Source organism: Vombatus ursinus, unplaced genomic scaffold (assembly GCF_900497805.2).
Source record: "Vombatus ursinus unplaced genomic scaffold, bare-nosed wombat genome assembly UNPS02014772.1, whole genome shotgun sequence".
In the NCBI taxonomy this organism is placed as follows: Eukaryota; Metazoa; Chordata; class Mammalia; order Diprotodontia; family Vombatidae; genus Vombatus; species Vombatus ursinus.
This window is the reverse complement of record NW_020954550.1, coordinates 20,068,268-20,089,460: the sequence shown is the minus strand read 5'-3', so window position 1 is coordinate 20,089,460 and position 21,193 is coordinate 20,068,268. Positions and strand designations below refer to the sequence as shown.

General features: G+C 38.0%; 1 protein-coding gene across 6 annotated transcripts in view; it reads right to left on the bottom strand.

Annotated features, from left to right (window-relative positions):
• Window positions 1-11,719: 11,719 nt before the first annotated feature.
• Window positions 11,720-21,193, bottom strand: part of MIER3 (MIER family member 3) — a 33,429-nt gene continuing 23,955 nt past the window's right edge. For all 6 annotated transcript variants that reach the window (XM_027863413.1, XM_027863410.1, XM_027863411.1 and 3 more), the window contains 3 exons: window positions 16,173-16,300; window positions 15,896-16,038; window positions 11,720-15,786 (listed from right to left, as the gene is read on the bottom strand). In XM_027863413.1, coding sequence (XP_027719214.1) covers window positions 15,329-15,786; window positions 15,896-16,038; window positions 16,173-16,300 — 729 coding nt within the window. In that variant the 3' untranslated portion in view covers window positions 11,720-15,328. The remainder of the gene's footprint in view (window positions 15,787-15,895; window positions 16,039-16,172; window positions 16,301-21,193) is intronic.

Sequence of the window (21,193 nt, the reverse complement as noted above, 5' to 3'; positions counted from 1 at the left end):
AATGTGACGCTAGCTATCTGTTCCATCCTTAAAACTTACCTCTTGCTTTTGAGGATACCATCGTCCTTCTAGTCACCCAGACCGGCAACTTGGGAGTCCTCCTTGTGTCTTCCATCTCTGTCATTTCCTACATCTCCAGAGACAGCTGGTGGTGCAGTGGAGAGAGTGCTGGGCTCAGACTCAGGGAAATCTGAGTTCAAATCCAGCTTCAGATACTTACTAGCTGTGTGAACCTGGGCAAGTCACTTAATCTTTTTGCCTCAGTTTCCCAACTTTAAATGAGGATAACAATATCACCTACCTTAAAGGGTTGTCATGAGGATCAAATGAGACAATATTTGTACAGTGTCTGGTACACAGTGGGTGCTCTCTAAATGCTTATCCCCTTTCTCTAACTCCTGGTGATTGTACTTCCACAGCATCTCTTAATTTTGTCCCCTTCTCTCTATTCATATTGTCACCACCCTAGTCTCCTTATGACCACTCACCTGGGCTATTGCACATCCTTCTAATTGCTCTGTGTGCCTTCAACTTCCATTTGCTTTCATTCTTTCTCCACACATCTAGCAAAATAATCTTTTTCGTTAATATAACTCCTCTGCTCAGACATCTGTGGTGGCTCCCTGTTGCCTTTTGGGTAAAATACAAAAATTTCAAATCAATATTAAAGCCATTTACAACCTGGCTGCAGCCTACTTTTTATCAGTTTTATTTCATATATCTCCCCTTCCCTCACTCTCAAATTCCACCAAAATTGTCCCACCTGCTCTTCCCCAAACTGATATTGTCTTCAGTTGTCTTTGGGCCTTTGACGCTTATAACGCGCTGCCTCATTACTGTCACTTCATAGAATGTGTATTTTCCTTCAAGGCTTGGTTCAAAGACCACTTCCTGTATCACATTCTTTGATTCCCATACTTTAATGTGTTTTTTTTTCCCTCAAATTCTTATACTTACTTTTTACATGTTACCTTCCCCAAATAGAATTTAAACTCTTTAAAGGTAAGGATTGGGGTGGTTGTTGTTTTTTGTCTTCCTCTCCTCAGGACCTGAAACAGTGCCCAATATATAATAGGCATCTAATAAATATTTGTTGAATTAAATTAGGAAAGGAGATTGCCATGTCCATGTTGAACCTTTAATCAAACATGTTGAAGTACAAGCAATATAATCTATCCAGTGGAAAAAAACACTGTTCTGAGAGTCAGGAGACCTGGGCTCTAGTGCCACTTGTACTACTAATGAGTTGTATGACCACAGGCAAGTCACCAACTCCTTGGGCCTCAGTGTCTATATTTTAAAATGGCGAAATTAGACCAGGTTATCTCTGAACTCCTTTACAATGAATAAATATTAGATCAAATAATGCAGTTTGTTCTAGATCTGGTCAATAAAATAGATGCTGATACATCAAATAACCAAGTACACCTTGGAAGTTTCATAGGAACAAGAGGGAAGACATGAAACTTTAGACAGAACACATAACCTATGGTTAGACTTTCTCTCTGCTAGGAGACTGGTTAATAGCTTCTGTAGTTAGCCCCCATTCATAAAAAGGGTTCCAGAGAGGATGCTGGGATCTATTGACCATTGAATCTTACCTCTGTGCCAGGCAAGTTGGTGGAATCAATAATGACTAGCATCACTTGACAGTCAAGCCACGGAGGGAATAATAGCATTGTTTATAGGAGGGGAAAGAGTGCCTGACTAATTTGTTAGTTTTCCCAGAAGGTAATGTGGGTTGAAAGAGAATCAGGAGGGCTGGCCCTGAAGTCAGGAGGACCTGAGTTCAAACCCGGCCTCAGACCAAACACTTGACATTTACTAGCTGTGTGACCCTGGGCAAGTCACTTAACCCCAATTGCCTTAAAAAAAAAAAAAAAAGAGAATCAGGGAAAGTAATCCATTTAGATAGGCAGAAAGTCATTAGTAAGATTGTGCACCAAAGGCTATTTGAAAAATTGAGTTACCATGGGATTGGAAACAGAAGACTTTTGTCACAAATAGAGTCATAAAGGGTAGGTCCTTCTCTGAGTAGCGAAAGATATATGGTAGGGTTCCCCAGGGATCAGTGTTAGACAGAAGTACTGAAAATCCAAGTCAATGGGAAGAGCCTATAAGAACAATTTATGAAATTGTATTTTAGATTTAGACATAAATTTTTTCCCTGTTAACCAAGGAAAAAATTTTACATTAATTTTTACAAGATTTTGAGTCCCAAATTTTTCTCCCTCCCTCCCCTCCCTCCTTCCTAAAATGGTAGGTAGTTTGATATAGTTTATACATGTACTATCATGTAAAAATATTCCCATATTAGTCACAGTTGTGAAAGAAGAAATATATCAAAAGTAAAAAAAAAACTGTGAGCAAGAATAAAATAAGTGAAAAAAAATATGCTTTGATCTGCATTCAGACCATCAGTTCTTTAGGTGGATGTGGACAGCATAGCCAAGTTATTAGTAATTGATCATCACACAGTGTTGCTGATACTATGTAAAATGTCTTCCTGGTTATGTTCATTTCACTTTGCATCAGTTTGTACAAGTCTTTCCAGGTTTCTCTGGAATCTGCCTGTTCATCATTTCTTATACCAAAATAGTATTCCATTATATTCATATACCACAGCTTGTTCAGCTATTCCCCAATTGATGGGCATCTCTTCAATTTCCAATATTTTGCCACAACAAAAAGTCTGCTATAAATATTTTTGCACCTGTGGGTCCTTTCCCCTTTTTTATTATCTCTTTGGGCTATAGACCTAGTAGTGGTATTGCTGGATCAAAGGATATGCATAGTTTGGTTGCCCTTTGGCCATAGTTCCAAATTGTTCTCCAGAATGATTGAATCAGTTCACAACTCCACCAACAGTGCATTAGTGTCCTAATTTTCTCACATCTTTTCCAGCATTTATCATTTCCCTTTTCTGTCAATTAACCAATTTGATAGTGGTGGTATCTCAGAGTTCTTATAATTTGCATTTCTCTAATCAAAAGTGATTTAGAGCATTTCTTCATATGCCTATAGATAGTGTTGATTTCTTCATCTGAAAACTGCCTGTTCATATCCTTTGACCATTTATCAATTGGGGAATGGCTTGTATTCTTGTAAATTTGACTCAAAATGATCTATTTTACATTTTGTAATGCTCTCTATCTCTTGTTTGGTCATGAATTCTTCCCCTCTTCTTAGATCTGACAGGTAGACTGTTCCTTGCTCTTCTGATTTGCTTATGGTGTCACCCTTTATGCCTAAATCATGTCAAAGGTCTGTCATACCTAACTTTTCAATATTCTATTTACCTCCTTAGTTTCTTTCTTGTTTATTTTTTGGTTGAATTTATTGAGTTCTGAGAGGGGACAGTTGAGGTCCCCCACTAGTATAATTTTGCTATCTGTTTCTTCCTGTAACTCACTTAACTTTTCCTTTAAGAATTTGGATACTATACCACTTGGTGAATATGTTTAGTATTGATATTGTTTCATTATCTATGGTACCTTTTTAGCAAGATGTAGTTTCCTTTCTTATATCTTTTAATTAGGTCCATTTTCACTTTTACTTTGTCTAAGATCAGGATTGCTACCCTGCTTCATTTGCTTCAGCTAAAGCATAATAGATTCTGCTCTAGTCCCTTATCTTTACTCTGAGTGTGTCTCTCTGCTTCAAGTGTGTTTCTTGTAAACAACCACATTGTGGGATTCTGGTTTTTGATCCATTCTGCTGTCTGCTTCCATTTTATGAGAGAGTTCATCCCATTCACATTATGGTTATGATTGCTACCCGTGTATTTCTCTCCATCCTATTCTTCTCTTGTCTGTCCTCTCTATCCTTTCACTCTTTTCCTTCTCACCAATGTTTTGTTTCTGTCTACCACCTCCCTGATCTGCCTTCTCTTCTGTCAGTCCCCACTGCACCTTTAGTTGATCTCCATCCACCTTACTTCCCTGTCAGGTAAGATAGATTTCTATATTCAACTGGTTGTGTATATGATTCCCTCTTTGAGTTAAAACTGATGAGAGTAAGGTTCAAGTGATTCTTGCTGCCTATCCTCCCATCTTCCCCTCCATTGTAACAGGTCTTTTGTGCCTCTTCCTTTGAAATAATTTACCCCACTCTATTTCTCCCTTCCTTCTGCACCCATTGTACTCTTCTTTCTCATCCCTTATTTTTTTATGTCATTCTCTCAAATTCACCTTATATATATGTATATTCCTTCTAGCTGTACTATTAGTGATACAATTTTCAGGAATTACAAGTATCATCTTCCCATGTAGGGATGTAAATAATTTAGCTCTATTGAATCCCTTATGTTTTCTCTTTCCTTTTTACCTGTTTATGCTTCTCTTGGGTTTTGATATTGGAGGTCCAATTTTTGGTTTAGTTCTGGTCTTCTACTTATGAAAACTTGAAATCTTTCTATTTCATTGAACAACCATTTTTTCCCTTGGAGTATTATAATTAATTTTTGCCAGCTAAGTGATTCTTGGTTGTAGTCCTAGCTCCTTTGCCCCCTGGAATATCATGTTCCATGACCTATGATCTTTTAATGTTGCAGCTTCCAAGTCCTGTGTAATCCTGATGGTGACTCCTTGATATTTGAATTGTTTCTTTCTGGCCACTTGTAGTATTTTTTCCTTGACCTGATAGTTCTGAAATTTGGCTATAATGTCTCTTGGAGTTTTTATTTTGGGATCTCCTTCCTGAGGTTGACTGGTGGATTCTTTCAATGCCTGTTTTGCCCTCTGATTCCAGGACATCAGGGCAGTTTTCCTCAATAATTTCTTGAAAGATGCTGTCCAGGTTTCTCCTTTTGATTATGGCTTTCAGGTAGTGATTCTGATATTGTCTCTCCTCGATCTATTTTCCAGGTCAGTTGTTTCTTCTATGAGGCATTTTACATTTTTCTTCCATTTTTTAATCTTTTGGATTTGTTTTATTCTTGATGTCTCCTAGAGTCATTAGCTTACACTTGTCCAATTCTAACTTTTAAGATATTGTTTTCCTCTATTAGCTTTTGTACTTTCTTTTCCATTTGGCCAACTGTAGTCTTTAAGGAATTGTTTTCTTCAGTAGATTTTTGTATCTCCTTTTCCATTTAGCCAGCTCTACTTTTTAAGCAGTTTTCCAAGCTGTTGACACTTTTTTTTCATAATTCTCTTGCATCACTTTAATTTCTTTTACCATTTTTTTCTTCTAACTCTCATATATGATTTTTAAGCTCCTTTTTGAGCTCTTCCATGGGTTCTTTCTGGGCTTGAGATCACTTCCTGTTTTTCTTTGGGGTTTTACCCATAGGTATTTTGAAATTGTTGTCCTCTTCTGAGTTTGTGTCTTGGTTCTCCCTGTCACCATAATAACTTTCTATGGTCAGATTCTTCTTCTTCTTCTTCTTTTTTCTGTTATTGTTCTTTTTTGTTTGTTTGTTTGTTTACACATCTTTTTTTCCCCCAGCCTTCTTCCTTTCTTTTACATTTGAGCTCTGCTTCCAGGGTAGAAGGCGTACTGTCTCAGGCTTCTTGTACCAGTGGCTGCAGACCATGCCTATTTACCTGGTGATGTGCTGATGTTGCCCGGAGGCCCGGGAGGGACCCTCGTATTGGTGCTGTGCTGAGTAGGTATTGATAGGATGTGACTGGTGCTGCTGGAGGCCATAGGGGTCTGGCAAGCTTATCTGGTGCTAAGCTGGGGTCCTAGTGGTGGTGTCTGACCTGTGTTGAGGCTGGTGGGGTATTTCTGTATTTCCCTGGGGCTATGCTGAAGCACATGGAGATCTGGACTACTTTTTTGTCATGCTAGAGGATGCCTGTTTGTCTGTGGCTACACTGAAGCATGTGGTGGTTCTGGAGTCTGGAGTTGGAGTCCGCTGGTTCCCCTGGCTATGCTGAGGCTTGCGAGGGGTCCTGGTATCGGCATTTGCCTGGTCCACCACACTGAGGCTCAGGATCTCCTGCTGGTTTGCAGAGATGGGGCTTGCTGCTGGCTTCTTGGATTGCTTCCTATCCTGGAATACGCTCCCTTTTTACCTGAGTGAACTGAACCTTTTTTGCCAACCTTCTAAGTTTCTTGGGCTGAAAGATTGTTTCATGCCATCTTTTTGCTGGTTCTACTGTTCCAGGATTTATTTTGAGGCACTATTTTATGGTCATTTAGGGGTGAACGTGGGAGAATTACAGCAATTTACTGCTTACTCCACCATCTTGGCTCCCAGAAATCTTGAGCTAAATCTTGAAGGAGGCCAGGGAAGATTGGAGGCAGAGGTGAGGAGGGAGACCATTCCAGGCATGGGAGGTAGCCATTGAAAAGGCACAGAGTTGGTACAACCAAAATGGCAGGGTAGCCAGACAAAGTACAGTGAGCTCCTGTGGTGTTCTAGTGTGAGGGGTGGTGATGGGCTCTAGAATGTGTGACAAGCAAGGAACAAATTCAGAAGCAAGCAGCAGGTGTGCATCCTGACCCTCAGAGCTGGTACTGAGTCTCAGTTCCAGCTTCTAGCCTGGTCTGAGGCTTGTAGGGGAATAACCAGGACAGGAATGAGAGACATAGAAGAAAGAATTGGAAAGGGAATGAACAGCTTGCCACAAAAGGTACAAAACCTTGCCCAAGCAACAAACTCCATGAAAATTAAAATGGGCCAAAGAGAAACTGATGACAAAGGAATAATAACACAAAGTCAAAAGACTAAAAAAAGAAAATAGAAGAAAATATAAGGTATCTCATAGCTAAAACAATTGTCCTGGAAAACAGATAAAGGAGAACAAAATTTAAGAATCATCAGATTACCTAAAAACCATGACAAAGAAAAATAAAAGCCTAAACGTCCTATTTCAAGAATTCATTTATTCAAGACAATTACAAAGGACTCATGATGGAAAATGTCATCCACATCCAGAGAAAGAACTGATGGACTCTGAATGCAGATCAAAGCATACTATTTTCACTTTCTTTATTTTTTTTTTGTAATTTGTTTTCCTTTTGGTCTATTTCTTCTTTTGCAACATGACTAATATGGAAATATATTTTACATGATTGCACATATATAACATATCAAATTGCTTACCATTTCAGGAAGGTGGGGGGAGGAGGGAGAAAAACATGGAATTCAAAATTATGTAAAAATGAATGTTAAAAATTGTTTTTATATATAATTGGAAAAAATAAAATACTATTTTTTTTAAATAAAGAAATCATTAAAGAAAATTGCATAGGTTTCTTAGAACCAGAAGACAAAATAGGAATAGAAAGAATCCACTGTTCACTTCCTGAAAGGAAACCGAAAATGAAAACTCTCAGGAACATCATAACTAAAATCCAGAGTTTCCAGGTCAAAGAAAAAATACTGGGAGCAGAGAGAAAGAATTCAAGTACCAAGAACCTATAGTTACTCACACACAATTTAGCAACTACTACTGTCAAAGAGTGGAGAGCTTGAAATATGTCAAGGGCTTACAACCAAGAATAATTTAGCCAGAAAAACTGAGTTTAATCCTACAGGGGGAAAAATGAATTTTTAATGCAGTAGAGGACCTCTAAGCATTCCTGATGAAAAGACTGAAACCTCCTAGAAGCTTTGAAGTTCAGACACAGGGATGAAAAGAAGCATAAAAGGTAAACACGAATGAAAAAATGAGAAAGGACTAAACAAGGATAAACTGCTTGTATTCTAAACAGGGAAATGAGCTTTCTGAACCCTATCATCATCATCTTCACAGAGGGAAGCTAATTACACAGAAGGACTGGGCATGGTTCTGTTATAACTTCGTCGTCTTAAAAGAAGAGTGAAGACAGAGGGAGAAAGGAATATACACTGGAGGAGAAGATGAAAGTTAGGGAAAATTATCTCAAATGCCTTACAAACAAGGAGGAAGAGGTAAAGGGTGAGGCTGACACAAAGCTCATCACCATCTGAACTGAGCAAAGGAGGGAGGAACGCACACACATGGTCACAGAAATACATTTCATTCAACAGGGAAATAAGGAGGACAGGGAAGATAGATTAAGGGAGGGATTAAGCCTAAGTAAAACAAACTCTAAGGATGTATGACAGTATTTATGGCTCTTTTTGGGGTCACAGAGAATTGGAAACTGAAGGGGTGCCCATGCCTGAACAAGTTATAGGTATATAGATGTGATGGAATGCTATTATGCTGTAAGAAATGATGAAGTGGGTGGTTTCAGAGAAACCTGGGAAGACTTACACGAACTGATGCAGAGTGAAGAGAGCAGAACTAGGAGAATCATTTATACAATGACAACAACATGGTAAAGACAAACAACTCTGAAAGCCAGAGGAACTCTAACCAACGTACTGACCAACCGCAATTCTACAGGACTCATGATGAAAAAGAGAAGCGAAACACTTAGAGTTGCAGAATGAAACATATTTTTTTTTGACATAACCAATATGGAAATTTGTTCTGCTTGCCTATACAAGTTCATGACGGGGGTTTTGTTTTTCTTTCTTTCTCAATGGAGATGGTAGTGGTGGTGGTAAAGTGAAGGAAGGAGAGAAGGCAGATTTTTGCTGATTGAAAAAAATAAAATTTAATTCAAAAAGAAAAAAAAGGCAAGGAGTTTGGAGATTGAGGGGTATGTGTTAGGAACAGCAAAGCAGGTCAGTGTAGCTGGATCCTGGTGTACATGGAGGGAAGTATAAGAAGCCGAGAACAGGAAGGGACTAGGTTGTGAAGGAAGGAAGGAAGGAAACTAGCATTTATTAAGCATCTATTATGTGCCAAGTACTGTGCTAAGTGCTTTATAAATATGATTTCATTTGATCCTCATCACAACCCTGGGACATAGGTGCTATTACGATCCCCATTTTTACAGTGAGGAAACTGAGGCAGACAGAGGTTAAGTGACTTGCTCAGGGGCTCTCAGCTAGTAAGCGTGAGATCACATTTGAACTTGTCTTCTTGACTCCAAGCCCAGCATTCTATCCCCTGTGCTACCAGCTGCCTCTGCGAGTTTCAGTGTCAAACAGAACATTTTATATTTTACCTTGAAAGTAATATGGAGTCTCCCGGAATTTACTGAATATGGGGATGACATGAAGAGACCTGTGCTTTAGGAAAATCACTTTGGCAGCTGAGTGGAGGGTGGATCGGAGTGAAGAGAGAGTTGAGGAGGGAGAATGACCAGAAGGCTATTGCAATAGTCTAGGTACGAGGTGATGAGGGTTTCTATCAGGCTGACGGCTGTGTCAGAGAAGAGAAGGGGGCACAGAGGAAGATGATGCAAACGTAGAAACAGCAAGACTCGACAATAATTCCCGTGGCTCCAAATACAATCAAACAGAAGACTCTCCGCTGCTCACAGCCCTTTCTCCGCTGCTCACAGCCCTTCCTCCCCTCACACCTTCTCCCATCTTGCTCCCTCCGCGTGAGATCCAGTGGCTCTGGCGTCCCCGTCCCCGCTGTTCCTCACACAAGAGAACTACCCCTCCTCAGTCCAGGCCTTCTCACTGGCTGTCAACTTCTCTCCCTTCTCATCTCAGTCTCCTGGCTTACTAAGTCCTGACTAAAATCCCACCTTCTACAAGAAGACTTTTCCAATTCCCCTTAATCCTTAGTGTCGTGTAGGTTGATTTTCTGTATATATAGCTTGTATGTCTTTGTTTGCACATAGTTGTCTCCCTCATTACACGGTGAGCTCCTCGGGAGCAGGGCCTTTTGGACAATCTTTGTCCCCCTCGAGCCTGGCACTGTGCTTAATAAATGTTTGTGGACTTGACAACAGATTGGCTGTATGGGGCGTGTGACTAGAGGATGATATAGGGGTTACAAGCCTGGGTGGTGCCCTCAAGAGTAATAGGAAAGTTGGATAGAGAGGAAGTTTTTTGGGGGGAAAGATGAGTTCTATCGTGGCTATGTTGAGTTTGGGATGCCTATGGGGCATTTAGTTCAAGACGGGTGATGGAAGACTGGAGAACTGAAAAATGCAGGGCTGAAATGTTCTGAGAATCCTGATAACTGAACCCATGGAGCAGAGTGTAAAGGGAAAGGACGGCCTGGGGTAGATCCTTCAGGGGACACTACAGTGCACAGTGAACTGGATGTGAAGAGGCAGCAGAGGAACAATCAGACTGGTAGCGTCTAGATGTAAAGGGAGAGCGATTAGCATTGTCAAAGGATGCAGACAGGTGAAGAACAGAGACTGAGGGAAGGCCATTAGATTTGGAAAGCCTGGTGACTTTGGAGGGAGCAGTTTCCGTTGAAAGGCAAGGTTGGAAACCAGATTCAAGTTGTAGAAGACTTAAGTAGAGGGAGGAAATGGAGGCACTGAGTGTAGACTTTCTCATTTAGCAGAGAAGGGGGAAGAGAGCTAAGACTGATCACCAGCTGGGATGGTCAGACCGAGTGAGGGTTTTTTAAGGATGTTTGCAGGTGTCGGGGCAGGAGCCAGCTGATGGGGGAAAACTGAAGATGAGAGAGAGCACAGGGATGCTAGAGGGGGCAATCTGCTGGAGAAGACGGTAGGCACTGCGGTATATACAGGACATGGGATATAATATATCATAGAGTTCTGGCTCCTACAACTCAAACTAGAAAAAGTACAGAATTCATTAATTAAATAACACCATGAATATTCTTGAGAAAGTAAACAGACTTACTTACTCACTTTGAATATTCTATACATTATCTCAAAAAGGTAATGAGCTCTATTCTGTATTGGAAATCAAAGGGATGTCCATCAATCCGGGAATGGCTAAACAAGCTGTGTGTAGTATATGATTGTAATGGAATATTATTGTGCTATAAGTAATAACAAGCAGGATGATTCAGAAAAAGCTGGTCTTACATGAACTGATGCATAGTGAACAGAACCAGAAGAACATTGTACATGATAAAAGCAAAATAGTTAGATGAAGAACTGTGAATGACTTAGCTGTTCTCAGCAATACAAGGATCCAAGACAGTCCCGAAGGACTAATGATGAAGCATGCTATCCGCCTCTAGAGAAAGAACTCATAGAGTGAATACAGACTGAAGCATACTATTTTTCACTTCCTTTCATTTTTTTTTCTTTTGAGTCTTCTCATACAAAATGACTAATATGGAAATGTTTTACATAATTGCACAAGTATAACCTATATCTGATTGATTACCATCTCAAAGAGAGAAGAGAGGAGGGAGGGAGGGACAGAATTTGGAACTCAAAACTTTAAACAAAATATATACATATACATAAAGCTTTATTCTGTGATATCTTTACATTTTTAGACTGAAACAATTGTTTAGAGTATCTTGAGGAGTTTTTAAATGATTTAAAAACCTAAGGTGTGGCAGCCTGGCATAGTGGCAAGAGGGCTAGCTTTGGAGTTGGTCAGACCTGGATTCGAGTCCTGCCTCTTGACACAGACTGGCTGTGTGGCCACAGGCAAGCTAGTTAACCTCTCAGTCCCTCAGGTAATTCTCTAAGATGCTAAATTCCAGAGGAGTTACCCATCTCCACAGATGGAAGGGGAGGCCACACTGGGAATTCCCCACACCAATGAAATCATAGCCCACCCTCTATACCCCACCCAAAGAAAACCCTCTTTAAACATTTTAAAACCAAAAACATTACTCATTTACCCTAAATCTCATTTAGTCTAAAAAAATGATTATTTCTGAGGCTGCTATAAAATTCAAAGAGCATTAACTTAATCTACTGGCATGTTAAGGATTTCTGGCCCCTTTAACTGAAAAGTCACCCACTGCAAATACACAGACGAACCAAGGAAAAAAAGATTTCCAGACATTTATTTCTGGAACTGTACACCAGGTATTAAAGTACAACAAATACAAAATAATGCTCAAAAAAATCAGTGTTTATGTACAAATATTAAAGTCAATGCAACAATAGCGACTTCCTCTTGAACATCTGATACTAAAACCTGTTCTGATTGTCACTAATTTATCTCATACTCACAGGGTACTTATTTCAAACTGGGACAATTGGAATCACTGGTCGTCTAAAAGGAATATTAATACCTACCATATTTTAACAATATAACTGCTAAGAGTTTCCTTTTAGTGAAAAATTAGGAACTTTTTAAAAAACATAGTAACCATGTCAATATTTTTATAAATTATTTTCAATTCCCATTTGTAGACAATGTGCTTGTAACTCTGGGCAAACAATCTCCTTGTTGGTCAGGCTTATTCATTAGTTTACATTCAAAGTTGAGATATTTACTAGAGACTTTGGTTAAATTAAATAGTATCACTATGCTCTACTAGATTTGAAGTTCTCACACATTTATGACCCTCAATTTAAAAAAAAAAAAAGGAAATAATTGCACAATTCTTTGACCTAATTGTACACACTTCTGTATTCTTCAGCAAACAGTATTGTACATCCTTCAAGTAAATTCAGCAGTTGACCATGACAAGAGGAAAACTAAACATTTAAAAAGCTAGCATGGAAAGATGAAATATGACTAACAAAAGAAAAGTATTGCTATCATCACAGCACCAGTTACACTTCTAAATGAATCAGCTGTCCTCGTCAGATTCCCTGTACACAAAGATATCCACCAACACTGCAATTGCTCATCATGGATTTTTGGTTTGTTCATATGAAAAAAAAAATGCGGCAAAGAAAAAAAGAATTCATCACAGTTTGTTATAAGAATTGTGCTTCAACAAGTAAGAATAAAGGCAATAGAGTTTCTTCATATGATTGCAGCTCAGTTTTCTTCATGCTAACTCTTAAACGCAATTCTTTTAATAAACAGTAACAAATTCTCCATTAAGATGCTTAAAAACGAGAGAAAAATAGATAAGTCCAGCTTTAAAAGGAAAATTCAATAAATAGCTATTTTACATGAATAAAGTCATAGTGGTACAATTTATGAATGTCACATCAAGCATGCACAAAAATGGTACTATACATGGCAGAAGTAGTCAGAAAATATTGAATTAGATATCTAAAAAGATATGCAGAATTTACATGTATATACAAAATCTTGCAAATTATTGCCTCATTTTAACAAGGAATTAAAAGTAAACGTTACCAGCTAGCTAGCACTCCCCAAGAGGCTAAAATCAGATTGGCATTTAAAAATCTATTATACTAGCCGGAATTCATTTTTCTCTCATACCATTTTCTGGATTTTGGTCAAAAATCTTTATTAAATAACTAAAGTGTCCATTCAACTTGCTGACAATCCAAACTTTAGATAAGAAACTAGACCGTCTCCATCTACATCAAGATCCCAGCAATGCATAGATAAACTGAATATATTACTGCATCAGCTACTGAGAATGGGCATGTTCATTTAAGTGCAACTGGTATTAGCATTCAGTCATCTTTGTGTAAATGATTTTACACAGACCAGCCACTGTAAACCCAGAGTTAAACTCAAATGCATAACAATGGAAGATTATGGCCAGTATTCTACTAAATCACATAAAATGTTTTGATTTTTAACAAAAGAAACAAGGTACAAAGTTTAGCACAAAAACACAGCAACAAGAAGCTGACAGACAACTTGGCTAAAAATGTCACAGAGTACAACACAGGGCCCAGGCTACCCGTTATTACTGTGTACTTACAAGAATTATTATATATTTCAGATGTATGTTAGTGAACTGATTTTAAAGAAGTTACCATTTTAACTACTTTTGTCCACTGTGCTAAACTAATGCTGCTTATGGTAGATGTGCTACTACTGCGTAAGCACTTCAAAAAGCAATCTTCATTTCAAATGCTGTAAAGAAAAACAGGACTGTGCTTCATCCAAAATTAAGGATGTCAATGCAGTTTACAGTTTGTATAATAAATACCCTCCCTTTGCAACACTATTGTATAAGGTCACTAAATCCTACTAACTCAGCACAACCTTGAAGCGCTCTATACTTATAAATATCACTAATGCAGCCAAACTTTTAAGGTTTTATAAGCAACACAACTAGTGGCAATCAAAAACGGTGTTACTAAGACAGTGCAAAGAAAAAAATGAAGGAATTCTACTGCATTTCAACTAAAGAAATTTTTGTCTAATGTGTGAAAGTCGTGATGTTTATTACGTACTAATATTGTACTACACATTGTTTTCATCTGCCCTGTAATTTAATGGGTATCCATGTAATAAAAAACAAAATCACCAAACACAAAGTTTCTGAAGATGACTTTTCACTTACAATGCATTTGGAATAAAATAAAGGTAAAATTGACTCTAAGATGCATTTGGACATCTATCATTTCCCAATAATTAAAGTGGCAAAGTACCAGATTTGAGATAGTAACTCTTATTTCATTTTCCAGATGTAATTTAAGCCCCTGAAAAGCTTAAATATACTTCAAGGTTCTACTGCATTATGTGTAAAATCTAGACGGTCCCTCCTAAATGTAACACTTTGAACTGCAGTACTCCAAATAACCTATGAGGTGTCCTTAAATGTAAACCATGTCTGAGCAATATCCTAGGCTCTGCACACTGTGCCTTTGTATGTCAACTGCCTTAGGACAGTTTAAGTTACACAATAACCTGTGTAATCTGTTATATTACAATTTTGGAAATTTTGGATAAAACATCATCAAACACAATTATCATGAAGTTTCAAATTTTAGCCTGAAGTTAAGTACACAAAACCTCCTGGCATGACTCGTTGTGTGTAAGGTAGCCAGGGCCTAGAACTTCACAGTCTCATCCGAGCAGGGGTCTTCATACGTCTCACACACAGCCCCTTGTGCTGGCTTCCATTAAGATGGACTTGCTGTTTTGTAAACCGAAGTGCTCTAGTTTAGTATCACATGAGAGAAGTTTCCATTTAAAAAACATCCTTGCATGTTTGTGCAGTTTAAATTAAAGAAACCTGCCCCTGCTTTTATTTAATTAAAAAATAAAACAATAAAACAAAACAAAACGAAAAAAAAAATGCTACATCGCACAGGGATCAGGATTGGTACCTGTAAACATTGTTATTCCACTGCATCTATTATAGCAAAAGGAATTGACTCTGAAAGAAGCCACCCCATTCAGCTCAGAACTTCGGTGCTGGTTTTGAGATGGTGGCCCCTGTCTACAGGCTTTAAAAGAAAACACAAAACAAAACAAAACACAAAAAGAAAAAAAAAAGAGAGAGAAAAGCAGAGCTTAAAGCTGCGCCACAGAGTTCATTCTTAGTCCCAAACTCTGCTGAACATCATAGTTCATTTCCACATTTATGGATTGAAAAATGAAATTACTCTTGATAAATCAAGATATAGTTCTATACATACAAAGACATCACTGATGTCATAGTGAAAAAGGTTCAGACTTCCAGTGAAAGACTAAGCAAACCTGATAGCTCCCATCAAGTTTACTGGACTGCAGACCCACTGTTTTTGGAGTTTGCCATTGGAATCACTCTGAGTGAAGGGCAGTGTGCTGATGCAGAGTGTGGGAGCTGATGAAACCATTTGTCTCATTTGCAGAGAGACTGCTGAAGTCAGCCACTGAGACAGCCATTTTGGCACTGGTGATATGATGTGTGTGATTTTCAAAGTCCACACCCAGATTATTTACAGAAACATCATTTATAAAAGATTCAGGGACAGAAATGCCCATTTTTAATCTCTTCGCTGGTCTTTCTGACTCTTCACCGCAGATGTTCATAGGGTTTAGCTCTGAGTGATAAAATCCAGTCTCAAATAAATTAAAACAATCACTTTCACCATTGCTAGGCAGGTTAAGTAACTCTTCCGTTACAACAGGCACATGATTTACTTGTCCCCGGGGCAAATTGCCCAGTGGAGGAAAGCTGTCATCGAGGCAATTCACGTCTGGAGAGTTGCAGACTGTAGCGACACTATTGGTCAGTGCTGAAAGAGAGATGGAGAGAAATGATTCTATTTCATCTTTCTCAGAAAAGAAGTATCACAAAATTTTGATTATCTAAATGTGTATCCAAAATTCAAACGCTGACTGTACCTGTCAAGTCGCTGGCAGTGAAGGAATTCAGAATGCTTAATTGCTGGTCAGGAAGAGGCTCGGTCCGGTTAGACGTTAAGGCTGAAGAATTTACTGCTCCCCCAAGAGCTTCTGTTTCATCTACCAAGCGATCCATATAGTCCCTAGAAATGCACATTCATATTTCATTACTGATCACGAATGCATGGTAGAATTAAAACATGAAATTACATACATTTACACAGATAAGGTACAGCTACATCGGGATGAATAAGAACTGCGCATCTCAAATACTTACGTGACTCCAGGATGATGGTTATATCGTTTTTTCCCAAATCTTGTTTGTTGAGCAAAATAATCATAACGTTCTGATTTCTTCCACATATAGTAGAATGCTACACATTCAGCAACGGTTCTAGTTCTCACCTAAGAAAAGTGCATTCGAAAATGTCAATCTTTGGGAACCTTTCTACCTTAACCAGAAATTCCCTCAAATGTCAGGATTGGAAATTCTGCAGTCCAACTCTCTCCTTGAAAAAAGGAAGGAATCCCTTCTAGATCATCCCCAACAAATATGTGCTAAGCCTCCGTTTGAATCCCTTACAGTGACATGGAACAGTGCCCTCAGCAGCTCTCACGACAAGTTCTTCCTTAGGTAAAAACTGAAAACTGCTTCCCCGTAACTTCCATGCACTGGCCTAAGCTCTCCCTTCCAGGGCTACCCAGAGCAAATCTAATCTTCTTCCCCCAGAAGAGCTCCTGGAATATTTGAAATTAGCTAGAATGTGACTTACAGGACTTTAGCCACCCCGCCTCCCCCCTGACTAACAATCCCTTCATTGCTCTGATTGTCTTCTTCTAGATATACTCATATGGTCAACCAAAACACATTCCCTACTAGTGTCCTTGATCTTCTGAACCTACTTGTAGGATTTTATATTTATCCCTATTACACTTTACCGTGCTGAATTTGGTCCATTATTCCAGCCTGCTGAGATCGTTCATTTAGTCATCCAACATGCTGATTGACCCTCCCAGCTCTACATTATCCAAAAACTTAATAAGCCTGCTATCTTTATCTTTAACCAAGTCATCAATTAAGATTTTGAAACAGAATTTCGGTTAGAGGGCTTGTTTTTATATTGCCAATGCAAACATGTTTCTGTACTAATGGCTATTTAATATTTGCATGTTAACATGCTTTGGTCAAGGGAGTTTCCTCACCTAGGTGTTTCCTAAAAGAATGACATCACACATTTTCCAGTTCCTACCCAATAACTTTATCTTTAAATGTTTAGACTTCAAACTACAAAGAACTCATTTCTCTTATTACCAATTCGGAGCATTTAGAAATACAGTTAGCTGTTAGCTGTTAGACTGGACACCTGTGATTTCAAACATGTAGAGAACTCCCAGGTGAGGAAACCATTCACCAATGCAGGTTAGTACCTTTGGTGCAACCTACAGGCTTAGAAAGTTGCCTAGAGCAACTAGAGCTAAGTGATCTGCCCAGGGTCACAAAACAGGTAGATGTCAAACAGAGGAAGGGCTCAAACCCACTTTTTTCCTGGATTCAAGGCCAGCTCTATCTCCTGTCCCAGAAGGACTGTGCATGGTTGCTGATAGTTGGTATCACCTTTTTTTAAAATGGCTGGCCCCACTGCCTAATATATTCGTGTCAAATCCCTATATATTTTGGATATCAGACTTATAATGGCTTCTCCATTTTAGCTGTACTGATTCTACTCATGGAAAAGTTTTTTTTTATAAAGCATAGTCAACATTCTCTATTTTGTCTTTTGTAATCACCTCCTTCACTTGTCTGATGAAGAATTCTCTCCCAATCTCACCATTATAATAGGCATCTTCCTCTGTTCTCCTCTAGTTTTTTTTTTTTAAGATTTAAATTTTAGATTTAAGTCACATCCATTGTGATATATGGCAAACGGTACCAGCTAAACCTACTCTTTCTGTCAAACTGCTTTCTAGTTTTCCCAGCAGTTCCCAGGAGACCTACCCTACCCTCCAAATGGTTTGTTCTCTTAGGTTTACGGTATAAGAGGCTGCTGTATTCTGCTTCTAGGTCTTCTTATCTGGTCTGTTCCAGTGATCTACTTTTCTACTCTTTAACTAACTAGTAACATATATTTTTGATAATTACTGTTCTATAATTTGAGATCTGGTAATGTGAATGCTCCATTCTCTTCCCTCCCCATATCCCTTATTTTCCTTGAATTTATTAACTTTTCATTTATCAACCTCGCTATTGTAATTTTGTCAACTTCTAGAAATCATCAACTTGGAATAACATTACATCTGTGGATTAGCTTAGATATCATTTTTTTAATATGTTGGCAGGACCTAGCTATGAATACTGAATATGGTTTCCAATTATTTAGGTATTCCCTTATTTCTAAAGCATTTTGTAGTTCTATTTATATATGCCCTAGGTATCTGACTATATTAATTTCCAGATGTTCGATGCATTTTGTACTTATTTTTCATGCAATTTCAGTATCAGTTTTTTCTTGGTTTTGTTAGTACTATATGAAAATAGTGATGATTTGCAGACTTGCTTATTACCCTAATTTTATCGGAGCTATTAACCATCTCTGTTAGTTGTTTTGTGGATATCTTTAGCATTTTATAAGTAAAAATCATACTGTCTGCAGATAGAGTTAATTTTCTCTCCTCTTTGCTAATGTTTATTTCTTTAATTTCTTTATCTTGTTAAAGCTAGCTTTTCTAATACTATGTCAAATGATAGTGGAGAAAGGGACATTTTTGCTTTTGTCATAAACCTTCTAGGAAAGCTTCCAGTGTTTCTTCATTGCAAATAATACTAGATCTTGGCTTTCAGTATATGTTTTTGTATTAAAGGGCCCTTTCATGTCTATGCTTGTTAGAGTTTTTAACATAAATGAGTGCTGGATTCTGCTGAAGGCTTTTTCTAAATCTATTGGCATAGTTATATGGGTTTTATTTATATGATCCATTAAGCTAATTTGGATCATGGGATCATAGATTTAGAGCTATAAGAGACCTTAGGAGTAATCTGGCCCAGCATTCTCATTTTATTTAGGAAAACTGAGGTCCATAAAGTTTTAATGATTTGTCCAAGGTCACATAGTTTGTAAGTGGCAGAGTTGGGATTCAAACCCAGATCCCGACTCCAAATCCAGCGTTCTTTCCACTGAATCATGCCAGCTTCTTAAATATTTTCCTAATGTTGAACCATCTTTTCATTCCTAATATAAATCCAATTTGATTATAATGAATAATTTTTTTGGGTATATTGCTACAACTTTTTGGCTAAAATGTTACTGTCAATATTAATTTGTGGTATTGGTCTACATTTCTCTTTCTGTTTTATCCCTTCTTACACTGGGCATCAGGACCTTATGTAAATCATGAAAAGTGAAGGCAACAAGCAGTTGTTAAACACCTTCTATGTACCAGCCGATGTGTTGGGGATACAAAGAAAGGCAAAGGACAGGTCCTGTACTTAACGAGCATATATATAAACATTAATTTCACTTTTGAATATTTTCTTGTTATTTTTACTACATAACCTTTCTTAGGTTTCCTTTCTTTGAAGTCGCGAAGGACTAAATGTAATGAAAGAAATTTAGTTTTTCTTTCTCTTGATGTCTTATAGATGCTATCATTCTATACTTTGTCCTGTTTTCAATGCTTCAACATTCGTGGTCAATTTTGTGGTATGATTTCCCAATGTATCTGTTAATGATCTGTGCTCTCATAGACATGGGTACTCCCTCCAACAATGTAGCCTACAAACCATTTATACATACCCATTCTGTGGTACCCTTGTCCAAATTCTCCGATAAATCTGACGAGGCATGTATCCAGTGAGTTACAACCTTTTTTCTTGAATTGTATGACTACCAATGGGGCATTAGAAATATCTATTATTTATTTCTCAATTACATTATGTGACCAACTAATGCTTATCTATTTCTCTGATAACTTCTTTTATGTGAACTTTCTTCTATGCAATTCTTTATCTGTAATGTACTACTGTGTATTCACTACTACCATACTCCCCTCCATTGCCCTTTGGATCTGGGACCTTCAATTCTATAAAAGTCATGGTATTCCACAACTAGCCATTAAACATCACTAGAACAACATTAGTGTTAAAAGATGGGCCTCTGTTTCAGAGAAGCTTGAGGTAATTAAATGCATGATACAATTTCCCAAAGTCTGTCTGTCCCATTCTGGACCCAACTTATAATCAATCTGCAGTGTTCAAGATTGGGTACGTGTATATTTATGTATGTATTTGTCTAGATACAGATACTACAGATACACACACATACTGACAGATGACCTGATCTTCCTATTTTTTTGAGTCTCTCTACAGGTTTTTCAGAGATACCTTTCCTAGATGAGTTCTCCCCATTTCCTCCTTTGTTGTTCGTTATTTGCTCTTTTTAGCACATTTTTCACTATTCTGAGACAATGTAAGGAAGCTGCTTAGGCACACTTTTTCATGTAGCCATCTTGTTGGAAATTCAATATTAGATTCTTTAAGTCAACAATCAAGTTCAAAACTATTCAAGTATAAAACCTGCCTATCAAAGTATTTTAGAAGCCTGTCCTTCCCACAGAAAGCACAAAGCGACCAAGTTAAACTAAATTCTTCACAATCTGGTTGGCAAACGTCTTTTCTGTAATTCTACTAACTAAGAGGGGAAGACTTAAATACAAATTAGGTTTTACTATATGTGGTATTTCCTTTACAAATCACTAAGATAACATATACAAAAATATTTATAGTGGCCTTTTGTAGTGGCAAAGAATTGGAAACTGAGGGGATGAATGCCCATCAACTGGGGAATGATGTGACGGAACACTGTTGTGTTATAGGAAATGATGAAGGGGATGGTTTCAGACAGACCTGGAAAGACTTGCATCAACTGCTGCAGAGTGAAGTGAGCAGAACCAGGAGAACGAGCTACATCATAATAGCAACAATGTAAAGATAATCAACTGTCAAAAACTTAGGAACTCTGATCAATACAATAATCCACCACAACTCCAAATGACTCATGATATAAAATGCTATCTCCCTCCAGACAGAGAATATAGGAACTACATGCAGACTGAAACATATTTTTTCCCTTTCTTTATTTTTCTGCTTTCTTTTCTTAGAACATGGCTAATGCAGAAATATGTTTTATATGATTTAATATGTATTATCATATTTCTTGCCTTCTCAATGAGTAGGGGAGATGGCAGAGGGAAGGAGAGAATTTAGAACTGAAAATAAAATGAAATAAACCCCCAAATACTAGG